Raw genomic sequence first — 17139 nt, 5'->3', positions numbered from 1 at the left:
TTCCCCCAGAGGCTCACTGGCTCAAGAGCCCTTGTTCTCTCTAGGCTTGACTATTGCAACATCCTCTTTCTCTATCTACCTAACTCTACCCTCTGCTCTCTGCAACTCATCCAAAACAGCACCACAAGACTTAGCTTTGTCCTCAAGCCCAGGGATCGTATCTCTCTGGCTCTGAAATCCCTCCACTGGTTCCCGGTTCCCGGTGGCTTCCTCTTGCTCCGTTATGTTGACTGGCTGCCTGGTGCTTCTCTTAGGTAAATAGGACACCTGCCCTCGGCCAGAGTCAGCGTTGGGAAAAGAAAAAAACAAAAAAGAAAGTGCCTGCAAGCAAACTGTAACTTACTCTTGACCCTGTTAAAGGGGTCACAAGAGGAAGTTACTGCCCTCAGCCACGACCCGGTCCTCAGCCACGACCTGGTTTATTTATTTATTGATGCAATGTTTGTTAGATACATGGACCCGGATTATATACGACAAACATTGCAGCAATAAATAAATATACAGTTATCCGACAAACATTGCATGAATAAATAAATACCCCTATTAACATTGGAACTATCCCACTCGATGCAGCCACCCAACTGCTTTCAGATGGGAGCTGCAGGAGCTGTGCCGGGTGGGGTTCAAGTAAAAGGAAGTGAGCCAGTGGGCAGGCCAGAGCCATAGAGTGGTCAGATGTGTAAATGGAACAGGACAACTAACATAAAAGTAGGACTAACTCTTGAAAGTGGCTGTCAAGGTACTACACTTCAGTAGTGGCTGGAGGAAAAGGAGGTTGAAGTGTTACTGGTGGAATAAACACATATTATAATGAATTTATCACAAACTACCACTAACTTAATTCATAAAATGCAGCATTTTTTCTGTGTGAGACTGTGCATTCCTGCCTGCCAGCTATGAAGACATACTACCAAAAACCGGGACCACTTCATTTTCCAATTCCTGGACAGTTGCGGCAACACCGACACATCCGATGTCCCTAGCCAGAGAGCAAGAGATGTCTGTGAGCTCCTATTCTGGATTTCGGATGTAAGGCTAACTTCCCTGCCACTGCTACTCATTTTCTTGTCCTTTCCGTGCTTTACAGGGGATCTTCACCCCTTACCCGCTTGTCTATTTGCCATTAATTCATGGAGTGCATTACAATTCACGTCTAAATACAAATAACTGGACATTCTGTGTTTACGTCTCCCGCTGGTGGAGATGGAAAAAAAATGGTGGGGGATCCCACGAGGGCCAGGGCGGTGGCAGAGTTTCGGGGGGCGGTGCCCGAGGAGGTGGGTTTTGGGGGGGTGTCGGAGCTGGTAGTTCATCACTGATTAAAGGAAATGTCCAAAATAATAGTTTCAAACAGCGCTTCTTTTCCAAACTATATATCAATTTCACTTCAAACCACTTCCATGGCGCTGGCGATGAGGTACTTCACTGTGCAGATAATAGTTTTGACCAGTGTTGCTGAGTAAATATTCTTTAAAGTGCACAATTTGCATCCCATTTTATTAAAAAAACCTCCCCCTTGGGTACTATTCAAACAGGGTTATTTCTGTTCGCCATATGCAACGTTTTCTTTTACTTGAACCACACCCAGCAAAGCTCCTGCAGCTCCCCTCTGAAAGCAGTTGGGTGGCTGCATCGAGTGGACATGGACCCGGATTATTTATTTATTCATGCAATGTGTGTCAGATACCTGTATATTTATTCATGCAATGTTTGTCGGATACAGGTATCTGACAAATATTGCATAAATAAATAAATAAATAATCCAGGTCCATGTATCCGGCAAACATTGCATAAATAAATAAATAAACCAGGACAGTAACTTCCTCCCCAGCGCAGAGCTGGCGTTTGGGACGAATAACTTTGGACGGATCCTGAGATCCGGCTACACATCTTGTGCCGGATATCGGATCCAGCGAGAGCCAGCCCAATGACCAGTGCTGCCCAACACCAACCAGTAGCCATCACTAGAAGATCACAACCAGTTCAGAGTCGCATGAGCAATACATTGTGGGCATGTGCATTAGTTCCAATGCAAGGCTTTTGCTGCCGAACATCATTTCTGTCTAATATACCAGTGCTATTTTCAACCCAAGACAGGCAGCTCTCAAAGATGCAGGTAATTGCATACATGTTTCGCCTTCATTAGGGATCATCAGAGCAGTATAGTCTAACATCCTGTAATGAATGATTTGAAATTCAGGAAGCCATTGCTAATTTAAGTGACCGGATATAGGGTCTGTGCAGAGTGCAATAGTCATCTCTCGCCACTGGCTATGGGTTTTTGGGATATCCCCCATTAATATTCATGAGGAAAAATCAGAATACAATCAGAATTATTGTATGCAAATTTATCTCATGTATATTAATCAGAGGTATCCTGAAAACCTGACATGGATCTGAACCTGGAGGCATGTGGTTGGACAACCCTATGGCAAGGCCTCACTATGGAGCACACCTACCCTATCTGCTGCCTTAAACCTAGCACTTGGAAATTGCCGGCTGCACTACCACTGTTTGTTGCCTTTATTATTTATTTATTGTTATTTATCTGTTTCTCCTCTGCTTCGCAATTTCCACTTCTCCCCCCTTCCATGCATTTTCCCCTCCCCCTCTGCCATGCACCTGCGCGTTCTCAATGTCACTGGGCCTAGTACGATCGCTGTTTTGTTCTCCCCCGTTTCCCTCCCTTGCCTTGTCGCGCTCTGAAACACTTGTGCACGAGCGCGATAGAAATAAAATATCGCTATCACTATGGAGTGGTTCTCCAACGCATATTAGCTTCAGCACATTCGAGCAATCCAAGGAACAGCCACGCCTGGATCTCCTCCGTTTCTTAGTGGGGCCATGATCCTGCCACGCGGCCCTCTGTCGCTACCACCCAAGGCACACATGTCCTGGAACGAGTCACGATAGAGTGGATAGCTCAGCCAGTTAAACGCTCGCCTCAGACATGGGGCCAGCCAGCAAGACTGATGCAGCCCAGTACCGTTAAGTTGCATAATAATAACACCTACAATTACAGTGCCTAGAAGCAGGAGGAAGCCACCACGAGGTATGAATAGCATTTTATTGTGTATTGATTCCAGTTTTATATTTTTTTTAAAGACACTTTAATTAAAAGCGAACTCGCAGATGAGGGGAGAGCACTCCTGCGTCTGACGGCAGCGGGAAAAGCCTGAAATTCCGCGAAATGAGCGTTGACCAAAAATAGTGCGTCAGAGATAAAGAGCTGAAGAGAACACGATAAGAGCCCCGCGGAGGAACCGGCAGCGGCGGCGCCCTTCCCAGCCCAGATCGTTCCGTGTGTTCGGGGACAGAGGCGTTTATCTTGCAACAATCCCAGGCAAGGAAGCCGCGGCCTTCAGGGCGGCGTCCTGGCACGACCCGTGGCTTATGTCACGGAGGAACCGCCTCAGCCTCTCGCTCGGCGCGGAATGAAAGTCTGGGGTGAGAGGAACGGGGAGCAGTCGGTATTTTTAGTTCTGAAGCCTTCCGAGGCGAGTGCTCTCTCATTATAAGGAAGCTGCTCTCATCTCCCGCCTGTTTCCTTCGCCCAGAAGCAAAGCCAGGCCACATCAAGAGAAAATCCTTAACTATTAACTGTTGGGGCACCGCAAAGTTCCTCTGCTGGCCTGCGCTCCCTGTCCTTCTGAATACACATCTGTTATTCTTTGCTGAATAGCACAGAGACTACATTAGCAATTCCGGGGGAAATTCTCATAAATAGAAAAGTGCGCAAATCCGAAATGCGCCAGAAGTAGATGCGCGTTACGAACAGAAGTGCGTGTCTCAGACATGACCAGTTCATAAAGGGTGAGGCCCATGTTTGCAAAAGATGCGCAAAGTGGGTGGAAAGCATGACAATATACCAAATTAAACATGCACAGGGGGAGTGAACACAAAAAGTGAGCGGAAATTCCCCAAAGTCCTGATTCTCAAAACTTGATGTCCTCCAACATTTACTCCAATCACAATGTGGAGCAAGTAGCCTGGAAAAGAGTGAAGTTGATTTGTCAATTCAGAGAAGTCACACAGGAAACTCCAATCACAACAAACACAGTATGAAATGTGTGCACAGTGAGGCAGATACAGGTCCTCAAAATGGCCGCCCTGGAAGGCGTCATGCCGCTCTGCAGACTGATGAGAAGTGTGAATGTATGAGGAGAATTGGCATTGGCTGATGAAGAGGTCGCCCAGAAGTACCGCCTCCCACTCCTTATTATACTGGAGAAGGAGAGCCAGCGGGAGGGGGCCCTTACCCCAGCCCACCCACAATGCAAGGGCATGCTTTGCCACCACTAGTCAAGGTACTGGCCGCGTCAGTGTCCTTTAGTGCAGAGAACCAGTGGCATCACCTCAGGCATCAGCCGGATGAGTCCTCACAAACCAGGGCACTACACCAAGTCCACGGGATCCTTTCATCTGCCAGACAACATATCACAATGACCCAAGATGCAGGCAAAACCTGCAGCGGCCTAGACAGGGCAGGGCCTGACCGGGCAAGACCCACCCAAAATCTGTAAATGCCCACTCAGCAGCCCTGTTTGGGCATTTACAGATGTTAAGATCACTGCGGTAGGCCCAATTAGCTTCAGGCCTACTTGTTAGAAAATCCTTGCTATGCCTCTGCTCACACGGGCAAAGTGAGGGATCTTCATGCTAAAGTGGGAGACCCAGGGATGTCTGGTACCTTAGATTGTACCCATGTGAATCTCATGTGCCCGGCAGACATTGTACACCACAACAGATATAGGAACAACTGGCATTGCATAAATGTACAGATGTTGCATGATGCAGCAAACATCATCCTGAATGTGCATACCAACTACCCATGATCAACACATGACAGCTTCATCTACCGGCACTCTTCCATCACATGACAATTCGAGGCAGGAGAGTACAGAGAGACCTGGTGGCTCGGTAAGTCCAGACATACCACAGTAAATATGCATGTCCATCCACATGCAACAAGACACCACCTGATGATTCTCTCATCCACAAGTGACAGGGGCTCCTCCATGGCAAGGCACCTACTCACTATTTACAGAAACCCTGTCATACGAGCCCAGCAACGTCACTATGCAGCGCACACATGCACTCTCAATCATATTTTACAAATCAAATATTACAGCCAGTTTCAGCTTCAATTCCTATCCAGAGCGAATCCTTTGTGCCACTTGAGTTTTTGGAGGTCTAGGGTCTGCACTGGGAGCGCCAATATTGTGGCTGCAACAATACATGTTTGTAGTGGGAGGAGAGCGAGGAGAGGAGAGCGAGGTGCTGTGCATTGAACTGACATTGACGGAGTGAGAAGGGAAAAGAGCGCCGTAGCACTGATTTGGCTCCGCCCCTTTCCCGCCCCGGTCACGGGCGCCGCCTCCAGGAAGTGCTATAAAGAGACTTCCCAAGCACCCTTGCGGCGCTAAGCCCGAGCGCGCAAAGGGCATCGAATCCACGGAGTATCCTGCTGTTGTGCTGTTTGGCTGCTGGGCTGCTCGCTGTGTAAGTATTATTCTGCATAAGCCAGCAGCCACGATAGGCTGAGCTGAGGACTGAGGAAATAAAGCTTGTACTGAGGAGCTGCACTACAGGATGAAACCTATGGTTGTACATATGGATGCATCGGGAACAGTCGTGCAAACTCACCTGCAGGTAAGGCAAAGATTTGCATCACTCTCGGAAGTGAATGGAAGCCCGCAGCGCACACAAAACATGCCGATGCTGAAACAATCTCGCTTACCCTTTTGTACTAAGAAGCGTAAAAGCTTGTCTGTGGGGGCCCACACGACCGATACGGGTAGCGAAAAAATGTTGAGTTTGGTTATTGAAGACCGTGTGCGGTTAGCTCCAAAATCACCTGTTCAACCTATGGCCTATACAGTTTCCACTCTCGAAGAGCCCGTGTATCACCTCCCTCCACCCCTTGAAACACCAACCTTGCATGAGGAGGATGCCGATCAGGTCAAAAAGTTAGATCTAATTGCTGGTGAAGGAGATTCCAGCAAAACGATCAATACTGCGCCCCCAGGAGATAAATAAAAAAGCATAGTCGAACAAAACCAGACGGTAGGGGTGTTACTCGAGAAAGCCCCAGTTCTCCTTGTCAATCTGAGCCTTGAAAAGACGACGGAAATACTAGATCAACCTAGCAACCTTGATGCTGGAAGAGACTCGTGTTGTCCGATCCCATCTTTAATTTCCCCAAGAAGGGGAAATGATTCCGTAAACATGCCGACTAATGACTTAGTCAACTATGGAACTACACCTATAGCGGACATGTGCGAAAGCATGTTGGATGAAAATTCTAGTCTGGATGTGGCATTGAACTCCCCTACCCTGACCTTAAAGGAAACCACAAACAGATCTCTACTGATTGAGACTGTGTGGGAAAAGGAGGACCAGTGGGACACAAATGACTCGGAATTATGGGAGAAAGCCTTGCCGGATCCCAACAAGGAAATAGAAAATAAAAGACAACATCTAAGAGCCATGGAGGAAACCACAACGATAAGCGATATCTTCCAGCCATACAGGGAAGATAACAGATGTCAGTGGCTCAAGGAAAAGAGCCCCCAAAAAAATACCCAGTTGGGGGCAAATGCCCTGCTCTCAAATGACCTAACTGATCGAGAATCTCCTTCTCGGACCCTACACAAAGATTTGCCGGCGATGCCTTACCCTAAGGGGACGCTCCCTCCAAAGGCCAGACTAGAAAAGAAAACCCTGTGGGATTTTGGAAGTGAAACTCCGTCAAAAACTACAGGCACTGAAGGAAAGACAATGTTGCCATCAGCTAATTTGAGTAATTCAAGTTTAGCTAACAAAATTATGCAAGACCTCACTCCGTTGACGGGGAAAATAGAGAGAAAAAAAAGGAGGAGTTTCTCGCTAATAAGCGAGAAAATGGCTGAACTGGAAAAGGATCAAACTAAAGGGAGCTCCCTGGAGTTAGAGGCCGTGGGGGCCGAGGTCTTTGCAACAAAAACCCAAAGAGACTTCAGGTCCATGACCTTGTCACAAAGATCTTTAATTGAGAGGAGAAATTCATGCCTCGAAGATAGACCGTCAAGCTTAAAACCACAAGGACAATCTGTAGAACCCCAAATGATAACGAAAATGACTCAGACGCCCTTGTCTGATGACCAAAAGCAGTGTTCTGAAATCTTTATGAAAGATGAAATTATACGCCTAATTAAAGACGCTTACCAAACTGATAGAGAAAAGGATATGAAACACCTCCAGCAAGTGATCATGACCTCATTGAATATCACACTGGCACCATACCTAAAATTGTATGAGATGATAAATGACTCTGTGAAAGAGATGACTACTACTAACATACAAATTAAAGATGCAAATATACAAACGGAATTGTCCCTGCGGAATTTGAATGTACGAATGGACAAAGAAGCCGAAAAATCCCACACATGGCAAAATCGCCTCACTGATCTGGCAAGGAGAGATGCTAATGATAAGTCCTTATTGATGGAGGCGGTTCTGGAAGATTGCAAGTGGATGCAAAATTTATGCAAACAGAAAAAAGATGAGGTAAGCATGGTTGAAAATCTGTGTCGAGGGAAAGGCCCCATGAAATTGAGTCAAAATAAACCAAACCAAACCATGCAAACTGAGCTAATGACCGAAGAGGTTATTTTGATCTCTCCCGGTTGTAAGGGGGTGGGAAGTCGTGACTCAAAAATTCAATCAGAAAAATCTAATTTCGCTATCTTTAGTGGTGGGACATCCAAGGACCTGTCCTCAGAAAAGGGAAATGAGCAGAAGAAAAAACCAAACGAAAATGGTAAAAAAACAAAAAATGAAGGCTTAAAACGGAGGATAAATGGTTCTGGGGCATTCCTAAGGAATCTAAGAACACCACCAAGAAGAGAAAACCTCCAACAGGCAAAGAAGCCGAGGAGAGAACTGGCTATGGGAGACACGAACATTTCAGAGGACATGAATGCAAAGGACGTGGGAGGGGGAAAAACCCTCCTCTCTCCTTGGAGGATAATGGAGATGAGTCAGACCAACGAGAAGATCTAAGTGACCTGATTGACATTATGGAAGAAAATAGGGAGGACGAAGAGTGGGAAAGCATCAGCCCTTCAGAATGGAAAACTATGGACAAGTGGGAGATGGTGGAGAGGAGCCCTAATCCCTCTGATCGTAAGAAACCCCAACGAGATGTCCTGCCTAAAATCTCAAAGGAGACAAGAAGCCGGTCCGACTCAAAGGAAAGGGAGGAAGTCAATGAGGCTGATGACAATCCTGCTAACTTCAAAACCTTAGAACAAAAACAACTGGAGCTAGCTACCAAAGAAAGGAGGGTACGATTTCAACTTGAAAGTTTTCATCTAAAACAGGATGGTAAAAACAGAATTAAAGAAACAAAGAAGATCAACAAAGGAATAAAAGCGTCCATCCCTCCTTCGAGGAAAGCCCCATCAAAAGAATGCTATTTGAAATTAGAGACGACATCCAATGGACCAAGAAGGGCTTTGCTCAATAGGAGCTATGTAGTCTCGCTTTGTAACCAAACATCAGCTCTACGCATGATATCTACTGAGGACATTAAAGTTGTGGAATTCCCAAGAGAACAGAGAATGGACCAAGTTATATTGCATCTTAATTCAAATGACATCAAGGAGAAATTTCTGGAGGCTACTGACATCCTAAGAAAAAAGGTATTTCGTTTGACGGAATTAGAGGATGACATCAAGCCTGATAGTACTAATATATCACCAAAGGACAGAAGACGTGCTAATAATGAGGTCTCACCCTGCACGGAAGAAGAATCTATGGGAAAAAAGAGAGAAAAAAATGGTCAAGAAAAAGAGGAAAAGAAGAGGAAGACTCCAAAAGAAAACGAAAAAGAAAGAAATAAAAACCCGAAAACCATTCATACAGCACCAAAGAAAATGTTGAAAAACTAAAATCTTTGAGTTTTACGGTAGATAATTCACAAAACCCAAGGAAGGGTAAAACAAATGAAAACAAACCTGAAAATAAAACAAATGATTGGCCCCCCATGGCAAATGATTGCAATTCAAAAAAAAAAAACAATAGAATAAGGAAGTTGGAAATGGATTTGTTCGCTGTGCCTCATGGAATACCAGAGGATTTCATCATCTGTTCTCGACGGAAAGCTCTTTCTAGGCCAAATATGATCTCATTTGCATCCAAGAATCATGGCTGTGTGAACCTCCAATATGTGAAGGTTATGAAGTTTACTTCAATCCGGCAAAAATGGGACTGAAAGGCTGACCGTTTGCAAGCCTCTTGGTATTAAAAAAAATCGATAGCCACTTACAAATACTCAAGCATGACGCTCCAAATCCTTACGTTCAAATATTGAAAATAGCCTCTACAACAGAAAATCAGGAGGAGATGATCAACTTGCTATTGATTAATACATACTGGAGGGAAAATATGCCAAACCCAGGGTCATACTTAAAATCTATCACGAATGCCATTGACAAGTCCATGACGGAGGAAGAAGATCAGCTCATATTGCTGAATGGTGATTTAAACATCAAGCTCCTAGACAAAGGGGGCGAAATTAAAGAGATTGAAAATCTTACAGGAAAAGAAAGCCAATGGATGAAGGAAATGGGCATACAGGATATGATGATGTTAAACAGCCAAACAAATGGCGACCTCATGGGGCCGACACTTGGCATAGTGGAAAATTGAGAGCATGCTTGGACTATTGTTTTGTGGGAAGAGATACGCTTGCCTTGATAAAATCATTTCGAGTCATCAAGCAAGCTAATAGTGACCACTCTCTTCTGGAAACTGAGCTTGCATGGGATTCAGGAGCTTTCTCAAAGGGAGGAAAAGGGATGCAAACAGAGATATCGTGGGTAAGAAACAGGCTGCGACTTAAAGATGAGATCATACCAACACTGGCGGAAAATTTCAAGAAAGCCGTAGAAAAGGGCGAGGAGGTGGTCGATTATGAATGGCTGTTTAAAGCTTATGAGGTTAAGTACGATTCATCTAAACTGAAGCAGGTCAGAAGGAAACACGCCTTTAATGAACTTGTAGTCGCCAGACGAAAACGATACAGAGCTGTCCTCAGGCGTATAAAAAAGTCTCATAGCCTAGACAAATGTGAATTGGAAAGAAAATGCCGACAAACCTACAAGAATTGGCTGCAATCAACCAGATACCAAAGAACTCAAAGAGACTTGGAACAAATGATGGCAGCCTTAGCAACAAATAATACGAAAAGTACCTGGGATCAAATTAACAACAGAGATTCAAATTAATTGGCCATAGGTATCAACCAAGTCTCTGAGAAAAACTGGTTCGACCACTATACTGCCCTGTTCAAAGGGAAGAATGAGGAAAAAGTAGTTGAGAAAAGAACAGGAAACGCTACCTGGACATTGAACTTCGATAGAGAAGACATTCAAATTCTGATCAAAAAATTAAGCTCTTCCAGGGCTGCCGGTCCAGACGGCGTCTCCAACAAAATGTTGAAAGAAAACATGGTAGGCTGGTCAGATCTAATTTACGCACTTTTCAAACAAGTAGCGAGAACCAAACAAATTCCAACTACGTGGACGGAGGCCTACATCGTGCCTATTTTTAAAAAGGGTGACCGCGGCAATCCAAGAAATGACAGGCCGATTGCGCTACTAGACTCCATTGGCAAGCTCTTCGCCTCCATCCTCTTACGGGATTTAAAGAACTGGGCAGCTCAAGCCGGAATCTTGGACGAGAGACAAACTGCTTTTGTGAGTGGAGTGGGCACCTACCTTAACCAGTTCCTGATCAATATATTAAAAGCAAAGGTCCTAAAAGGAAAAACAACAATCTACTTGGCCTTTATAGATCTCGAACAGGCGTTTGATGGAATAAATAGAGAACGGCTGTGGGCAAAACTGAGGAATTGGGGATGCCCTGTGGATCTATTGGAGGCAATCCAGGCACTGTATACTTATACCTCGATCCAGGTTCAAATTACTGCAAATAGAGGACTATCAAGGCGGATCAAGACATCCCGAGGCATCAAGCAGGGATGTGCCCTCGCCCCTTTTCTCTTTATACTCTATATGGCTGATATGAAGTCTTCACAAGATCAGATCCGGGCCTTCCCACCGAAGTTAAATGGCATAGAGATACCATGGATGCTATATGCGGATGACGCAGTGTTTATAGACCAGACGCCGATAGGTCTTCAGCGCAGGATTGAGGCTTTCAATGACTATCTTAAAGCCAATGACATGTAAGTAAATGCAAAAAAATCTCTGATTTTGACTATGAAATCAACCCGTGGAAAGAAACTAGCAGGGAAAATACAGACTTGGTCAATGGAAAAAGAAAAACTGTCAGTAGTCGACACTACGATTTACCTCGGGATAAGAATTAATAGAAACTGCAATGAGCAGGCCCATTATACCCTGATCAGAGAAAAACTAAAAAGTCTGGTTAACCAAGGGCTACTTCTACATCGTAGATATGGGAAATGTTCTCTGTTGCCGATTACAACCTTCTATAAGCAAAAGGTAGTGGCCGTCATTACATATGGAGCCGAGGCCCTTATAGCCCTAAAATGGGAGGTCTGGAACCTATGCGAAGCCTATTTCTGGCGAAAGATCTTGCGCCTTCCAAATTCGCTACCCTTGGAACTTATAAGATCGGAACTAAGAATGCAATCCATTACTTCAATCACGACGTGGAAATCACTATCTCTTTATAGAAAGTGTATTTTGGACAATCCACCTGTGCCATTTAGAATCCTAGCAAAGCCAGGGGCTTTCGGTAGTGATTCAATTCTCCAAGACTGGAAAATGAGATGTGAAGATACTTTAAAATACCTGGCGATCTCTGAAGACACCCTGAAAAATAACCCAGATAAGGCTAAAAGAACAAATTGGGAAAAAGACTGGGAGGAAACACAGGAAAAGAAATTAACACAAGACCTATGTCATAATGTCATCTGGGAACGCAAAGCTCTGAACATGTTACCTCCATATTTGATGAAATTTCCCTCACAGCACTACCGAGATCTGCTTATGCGCTGCAGATTTAACATCTGGCATTCGAGAGAAATAAGGTGGCGAAGAAGGCAAATTGACAAATCACTAGCATATTGGAGATTTTGCAGAAAGAAGGACCAACTGGAAACTCTAAGGCATGTGATGCTAACTTGTCCGAACCTGGTATTGAATCGCCTGATGTACATGGGAAATTATACGAGCCTGATCTCGGAGGAGAAGGAAGAAGAGTATTGGGAAAGGCTCATCACAGCTGAGAAAGTGGGCCGTACTTTGGACGCATTGAAATTTGTTGAATCCTTAAAACTGGAGCAGGAGGAGGGGGAGCCTGAGGAGGACGTCACCCAAACAACTGGAGATTCTGGCCTAGGAGCGATCATTTAGGGATTTTGAACTTGAACCTAATTTGGGGGGCCTCCACCTCTTTGAGGAGGGATTGTTAAAGGAATGCTAAAGGTTTAACTTTGTTTAACCAATAAAAAAATAAAAAAATAAGGAATGTCTCCTGAGGAACCATAGCTAGAGCTATGGGGAAACACGTGTTGGGAGATAATCTAATGTTACAAGGGAGAGGAGCCCCTCACTGATCAGATCATCTAAGACTTTTCAAGGAGAATGAAGGACTTATTTGGACCCGAGCTGAAGGTACAGTCTACTTTGCATCTTCTGCCAGTGTAGGAAGACCAGGAATTCCAAGAGGGAAGCCAGATCCCTCCCCTAACCATCTCCCAGGGAACAGGGGGAGACACCGGACTCAGAGGGCCCGTCCAGCAGCCCCAGAACTGGTACACTGCAGATGTCTGTCCAGCCTCGCTTGCCGAACTGGCTGTCGCCTGGTACCCACAGCTGTCTCCCACCACTAACGCTGTCTCACGGGCTGCGAAGCGCAATGAAACTGCCTTGATGCTGTCGAGCACCAAGAACTTCTTCAGCACAATGCACATTGTAGTTCTGCCCACCTGGTCCTTCTCCGAAGGGCCCCTAGAGACAGTTAAACCCTTTGCCCCTTTAGTTCTGGGACCAAAATAACCTTGAACAGGAAGACTGATTGCTTTACCAACTACTCTCCTTTCAGTGTCCAGAGTGCATCCTTTTCCTCTGTGTTATTCAACAGTGTGGGTTGCAATTGTAGTGTGCTAGAACTGTCTGTTGTAGTAATAATAAAGTAGATATTTTTATAAATCCTTGACTGGACAGTCCCTTTTATCATTGGGTAATTGGATTTTCGCTGTGTTGCAACTAACCAGCAATGCACAACCTTGCAGAGATAAGCCTGCCGTTCTGTCCACATTACCAAAATTGAACAAGGAGTTCTTATAATTTAATTGTATTCAAATCTGTTTGGATCCCTTCTTGTGTACCAGAGGTGTGGGGTTGATTGATGGTTTAGAAACCGATCTTCATCCCTGGACCACTGCTGCCCCGGAAATTGATTTGTCACAAGAATGCTGTTGTATGACCTCTGACCTACACCACATAGTTTCCTGTGCTATGCTATGCAACATAGCCCTAAGACATGGCTTGCATATAGAGATATGTGCAAAGGGAAGTAGAAGCTGCCATATGGGTAGTACCTATTAGTGGGACAGTGGGCCTCTTTCACTTGTCTCCTGCAACTAGCCACAATCGAGTTGATAGATCAAGTGAGTTAAGCGCTCGCCTCAGCCATGGGGCTAACCTGCACGACTGACGCAGCCCTTCATCATAGTCAATACTATCCTAACCAGGTTGTGAGATTATTCACTAGCAGATGTATTGTGTGCTGGGCGGGGCCACTGTCTGCGATTCTTGTGCATAAATGATGACTAATGTGCTCTCGCCATTGGCCAGTGAGTGTTTCCGACATGCAACTGACCTCAAAGGTCAATGAAGGACATTGTCATTAATACTCTTTTTGTAACACCATCCGATAGCCCTCTGTTGCTGAAGCGATCTAATTCACCTGAGCCATTCTGTCTCTATAATGCCTTAGTGGGAGGCATATCTGCTTCAGTGCCATGCGCGGCTGCATACTGATTCCCAGTTCCCCAAGGTCCTTTGTGGGTGCCCTAAACCCCTCCTGGTTTGCTCTGTGCCCCTCATGGGGTTCCCTGCACCCCTCCTGGTTGCCCTGTGCGCCACCTGATTTGCTATGAGCGCCTACTGGCTAGCCCTGCGCTCCTCCTTGGTTTCCCTGGGCTCCTCCTGTCTTGCCCTGTGCTCCTCCTGGGTTGCCCTGCGCTCGTCCTGGGTTGCCCTGCGCTCCTCCTGGGTTGCCTGTGCTCCTCCTGGTTTGCCCTGAGCTCCTCTTGGGTTGCCCTGCGCTCTTCCTGGGTTGCCCTGTGCTCCTCCTGGGTTGCCCTGCACTCCTCCTGGGTTGCACTGTTCTCCTCCTGTGTTGCCCTGCGCTCCTCCTTGGTTTACCTGCGCTCCTCCTGTGTTGCCCTGTGCTCCCCCTGGGTTGCCCTGTGCTCCTCCTGTGTTGCCCGGTGCTCCTCCTGGTTTGCTCTGAGCTCCTCCTGGGTTGCCCTGTGCTCCTTCTGGTTTGCTCTGAGCTCCTCCTGGGTTGCACTGGGCTCCTCCTGGGTTGCCCTGCGCTCCTCCTGTGTTGCCCTGTGCTCCTCCTGGTTTGCTCTGATCTCCTCCTGGCTTGCCCTGTGCTCCTCCTGGGTTACCCTGTGCTCCTCCTGTGTTGCCCTGTGCTCCTCCTGGTTTGCTCTGAGCTCCTCCTGGGTTGCCCTGTGCTCCTCCTGGGTTGCCCTGTGCTCCTCCTGGGCTGCCCTGCACTCCTCCTGTGTTGCCCTGTGCTCCTCCTGGTTTGCTCTGAGCTCCTCTTGGGTTGCCCTGCGCTCCTCCTGGGTTGCCCTGTGCTCCCCCTGGTTTGTTCTGAGCTCCTCCTGGGTTGCCCTGCGCTCCTCTTGGGTTGCCCTGCACTCTTCCTGGGTAACCCACCGCTCCTCTTGGGTTGTCCTGTTCTCTTACTGGGTTGCCCTGCGCTCCTCCTGTGTTGCCCTGTGCTCCTCCTGGTTTGCTCTGAGCTCCTCCTGGATTGCCCTGTGCTCCTCCTGGGTTGCCCTGCGCTCCTCATGTGTTGCCCTGTGCTCCTCCTGGTTTGCTCTGAGCTCCTCCTGGCTTGACATGTGCTCTTCCTGGGTTGCCCTGTGCTCCTCCTGTGTTGCCCTGTGCTCCTCCTGGTTTGCTCTGAGGTCCTCCTGGGTTGCCCTGTGCTCCTCCTGTGTTCCCCTGTGCTCCCCCTGGGTTGCCCTGCACTCCTCCTGCGTTGCCCTGTGCTCCTCCTGTGTTCCCCTGTGCTCCTCCTGGGTTGCCCTGCGCTCCTCCTGCGTTTCCCTGTGCTCCTCCTGGTTTGCTCTGAGCTCCTCCTGGGTTGCCCTGTGCTCCTCCTGTGTTCCCCTGTGCTCCTCCTGGGTTGCCCTGCACTCCTCCTGCGTTGCCCTGTGCTCCTCCTGTGTTCCCCTGTGCTCCTCCTGGGTTGCCCTGCACTCCTCCTGCGTTTCCCTGTGCTCCTCCTGGTTTGCTCTGAGCTCCTCCTGGGTTGCCCTGTGCTCCTCCTGGGTTGCCCTGTGCTCCTCCTGGGTTGCCCTGTGCTCCTCCTGGGTTGCCCTGCACTCCTCCTGCGTTGCCCTGTGCCCCTCCTGTGTTCCCCTGTGCTCCTCCTGGGTTGCCCTGCACTCCTCCTGCGTTGCCCTGTGCTCCTCCTGTGTTCCCCTGGGCTCCTCCTGGGTTGCCCTGCGCTCCTCCTGCGTTGCCCTGTGCTCCTCCTGCGTTGCCCTGTGCTCCTCCTGTGTTCCCCTGTGCTCCTCCTGGGTTGCCCTGCACTCCTCCTGCGTTGCCCTGTGCTCCTCCTGCGTTGCCCTGTGCTCCTCCTGGGTTGCCCTGCACTCCTCCTGCGTTGCCCTGTGCTCCTCCTGCGTTGCCCTGTGCTCCTCCTGGGTTGCCCTGCACTCCTCCTGCGTTGTCCTGTGCTCCTCCTGCGTTGCCCTGTGCCCCTTCTGGGTTGCCCTGCACTCCTCCTGCGTTGCCCTGTGCTCCTCCTGGGTTGCCCTGCACTCCTCCTGCGTTGCCCTGCACTCCTCCTGCGTTGCCCTGTGCTCCTCCTGTGTTCCCCTGTGCTCCTCCTGGATTGCCCTGTGCTCCTCCTGGTTTGCTCTGAGCTCCTCCTGTGTTGCCCTGTGCTCCTCCTGGGTTACCCTGTGCTCCTCCTGCGTTGCCCTGTGCTCCTCCTGCATTGCCCTGTGCCCCTTCTGGGTTGCCCTGCACTCCTCCTGCGTTGCCCTGTGCTCCTCCTGGGTTGCCCTGCACTCCTCCTGCGTTGCCCTGCACTCCTCCTGCGTTGCCCTGTGCTCCTCATGTGTTCCCCTGTGCTCCTCCTGGATAGCCCTGTGCTCCTCCTGGGTTGCCCTGCGCTCCTCATGTGTTGCCCTGTGCTCCTCCTGGTTTGCTCTGAGCTCCTCCTGTGTTGCCCTGTGCTCCTCCTGGGTTACCCTGTGCTCCTCCTGTGTTGCCCTGTGCTCCTCCTGCTTTGCTCTGAGGTTCTCCTGGGTTGCCCTGTGCTCCTCCTGGTTTGCTCTGAGCTCCTCCTGGGTTGCCCTGTGCTCCTCCTGTGTTCCCCTGTGCTCCTCCTGTGCTCCCCTGTGCTCCTCCTGGGTTGCCCTGCACTCCTCCTGCGTTGCCCTGTGCTCCTCCTGGTTTGCTATGAGCTCCTCCTGCGTTGCCCTGTGCTCCTCCTGTGTTCCCCTGTGCTCCTCCTGGGTTGCCCTGTGCTCCTCCTGTGTTCCCCTGTGCTCCTCCTGGGTTGCCCTGCACTCCTCCTGCGTTGCCCTGTGCTCCTCCTGGTTTGCTATGAGCTCCTCCTGGGTTGCCCTGCACTCCTCCTGTGTTCCCCTGTGCCCCTTCTGGGGTACCATGTGCCCCTTCTGGGTTGCCCTGCACTCCTCCTGTGTTCCCCTGTGCCCCTTCTGGGGTACCATGTGCCCCTTCTGGGTTGCCCTGCACTCCTCCTGCGTTGCCCTGTGCTCCTCCTGTGTTCCCCTGTGCTCCTCCTGGGTTGCCCTGCACTCCTCCTGTGTTGCCCTGTGCTCCTCCTGGGTTCCCCTGTGCTCCTCCTGGGTTGCCCTGCACTCCTCCTGCGTTGCCC

General features: G+C 48.5%; 1 protein-coding gene across 1 annotated transcript; it reads right to left on the bottom strand.

The window, feature by feature from the left end:
- Positions 1 to 14404: 14404 nt before the first annotated feature.
- LOC138568860 (golgin subfamily A member 6-like protein 22) lies at positions 14405 to 16909 on the bottom strand. The gene is made up of 2 exons (XM_069646637.1): positions 14967 to 16909; positions 14405 to 14849 (listed from the first exon to the last, which is right to left on the bottom strand). Exons 1-2 carry the CDS (start codon positions 16907 to 16909, stop codon positions 14405 to 14407), a joined length of 2388 nt encoding a protein of 795 aa, XP_069502738.1.
- Positions 16910 to 17139: the final 230 nt, after the last annotated feature.

Source organism: Ambystoma mexicanum, chromosome 2q, assembly GCF_040938575.1.
Source record: "Ambystoma mexicanum isolate Mex_15411 chromosome 2q, UKY_AmexF1_1, whole genome shotgun sequence".
Lineage (NCBI taxonomy): Eukaryota > Metazoa > Chordata > Amphibia > Caudata > Ambystomatidae > Ambystoma > Ambystoma mexicanum.
The sequence above is the reverse complement of the archived record's forward strand: the minus strand, read 5'-3'. Positions and strand labels throughout refer to the sequence as shown.

Excerpts from the sequence above, each read along its gene's own strand:
- LOC138568860 (XM_069646637.1), bottom strand. The coding sequence starts at position 16,909 with ATGGTACCCCAGAAGGGGCACAGGGGAACACAGGAGGAGTGCAGGGCA. Across the intron at positions 14,850-14,966 it reads GAGGAGCGCAGGGCAACCCA|GGCAACCCAGGAGGAGCGCA; the intron begins GTAAGAGAACAG and ends GGGGGAGCACAG.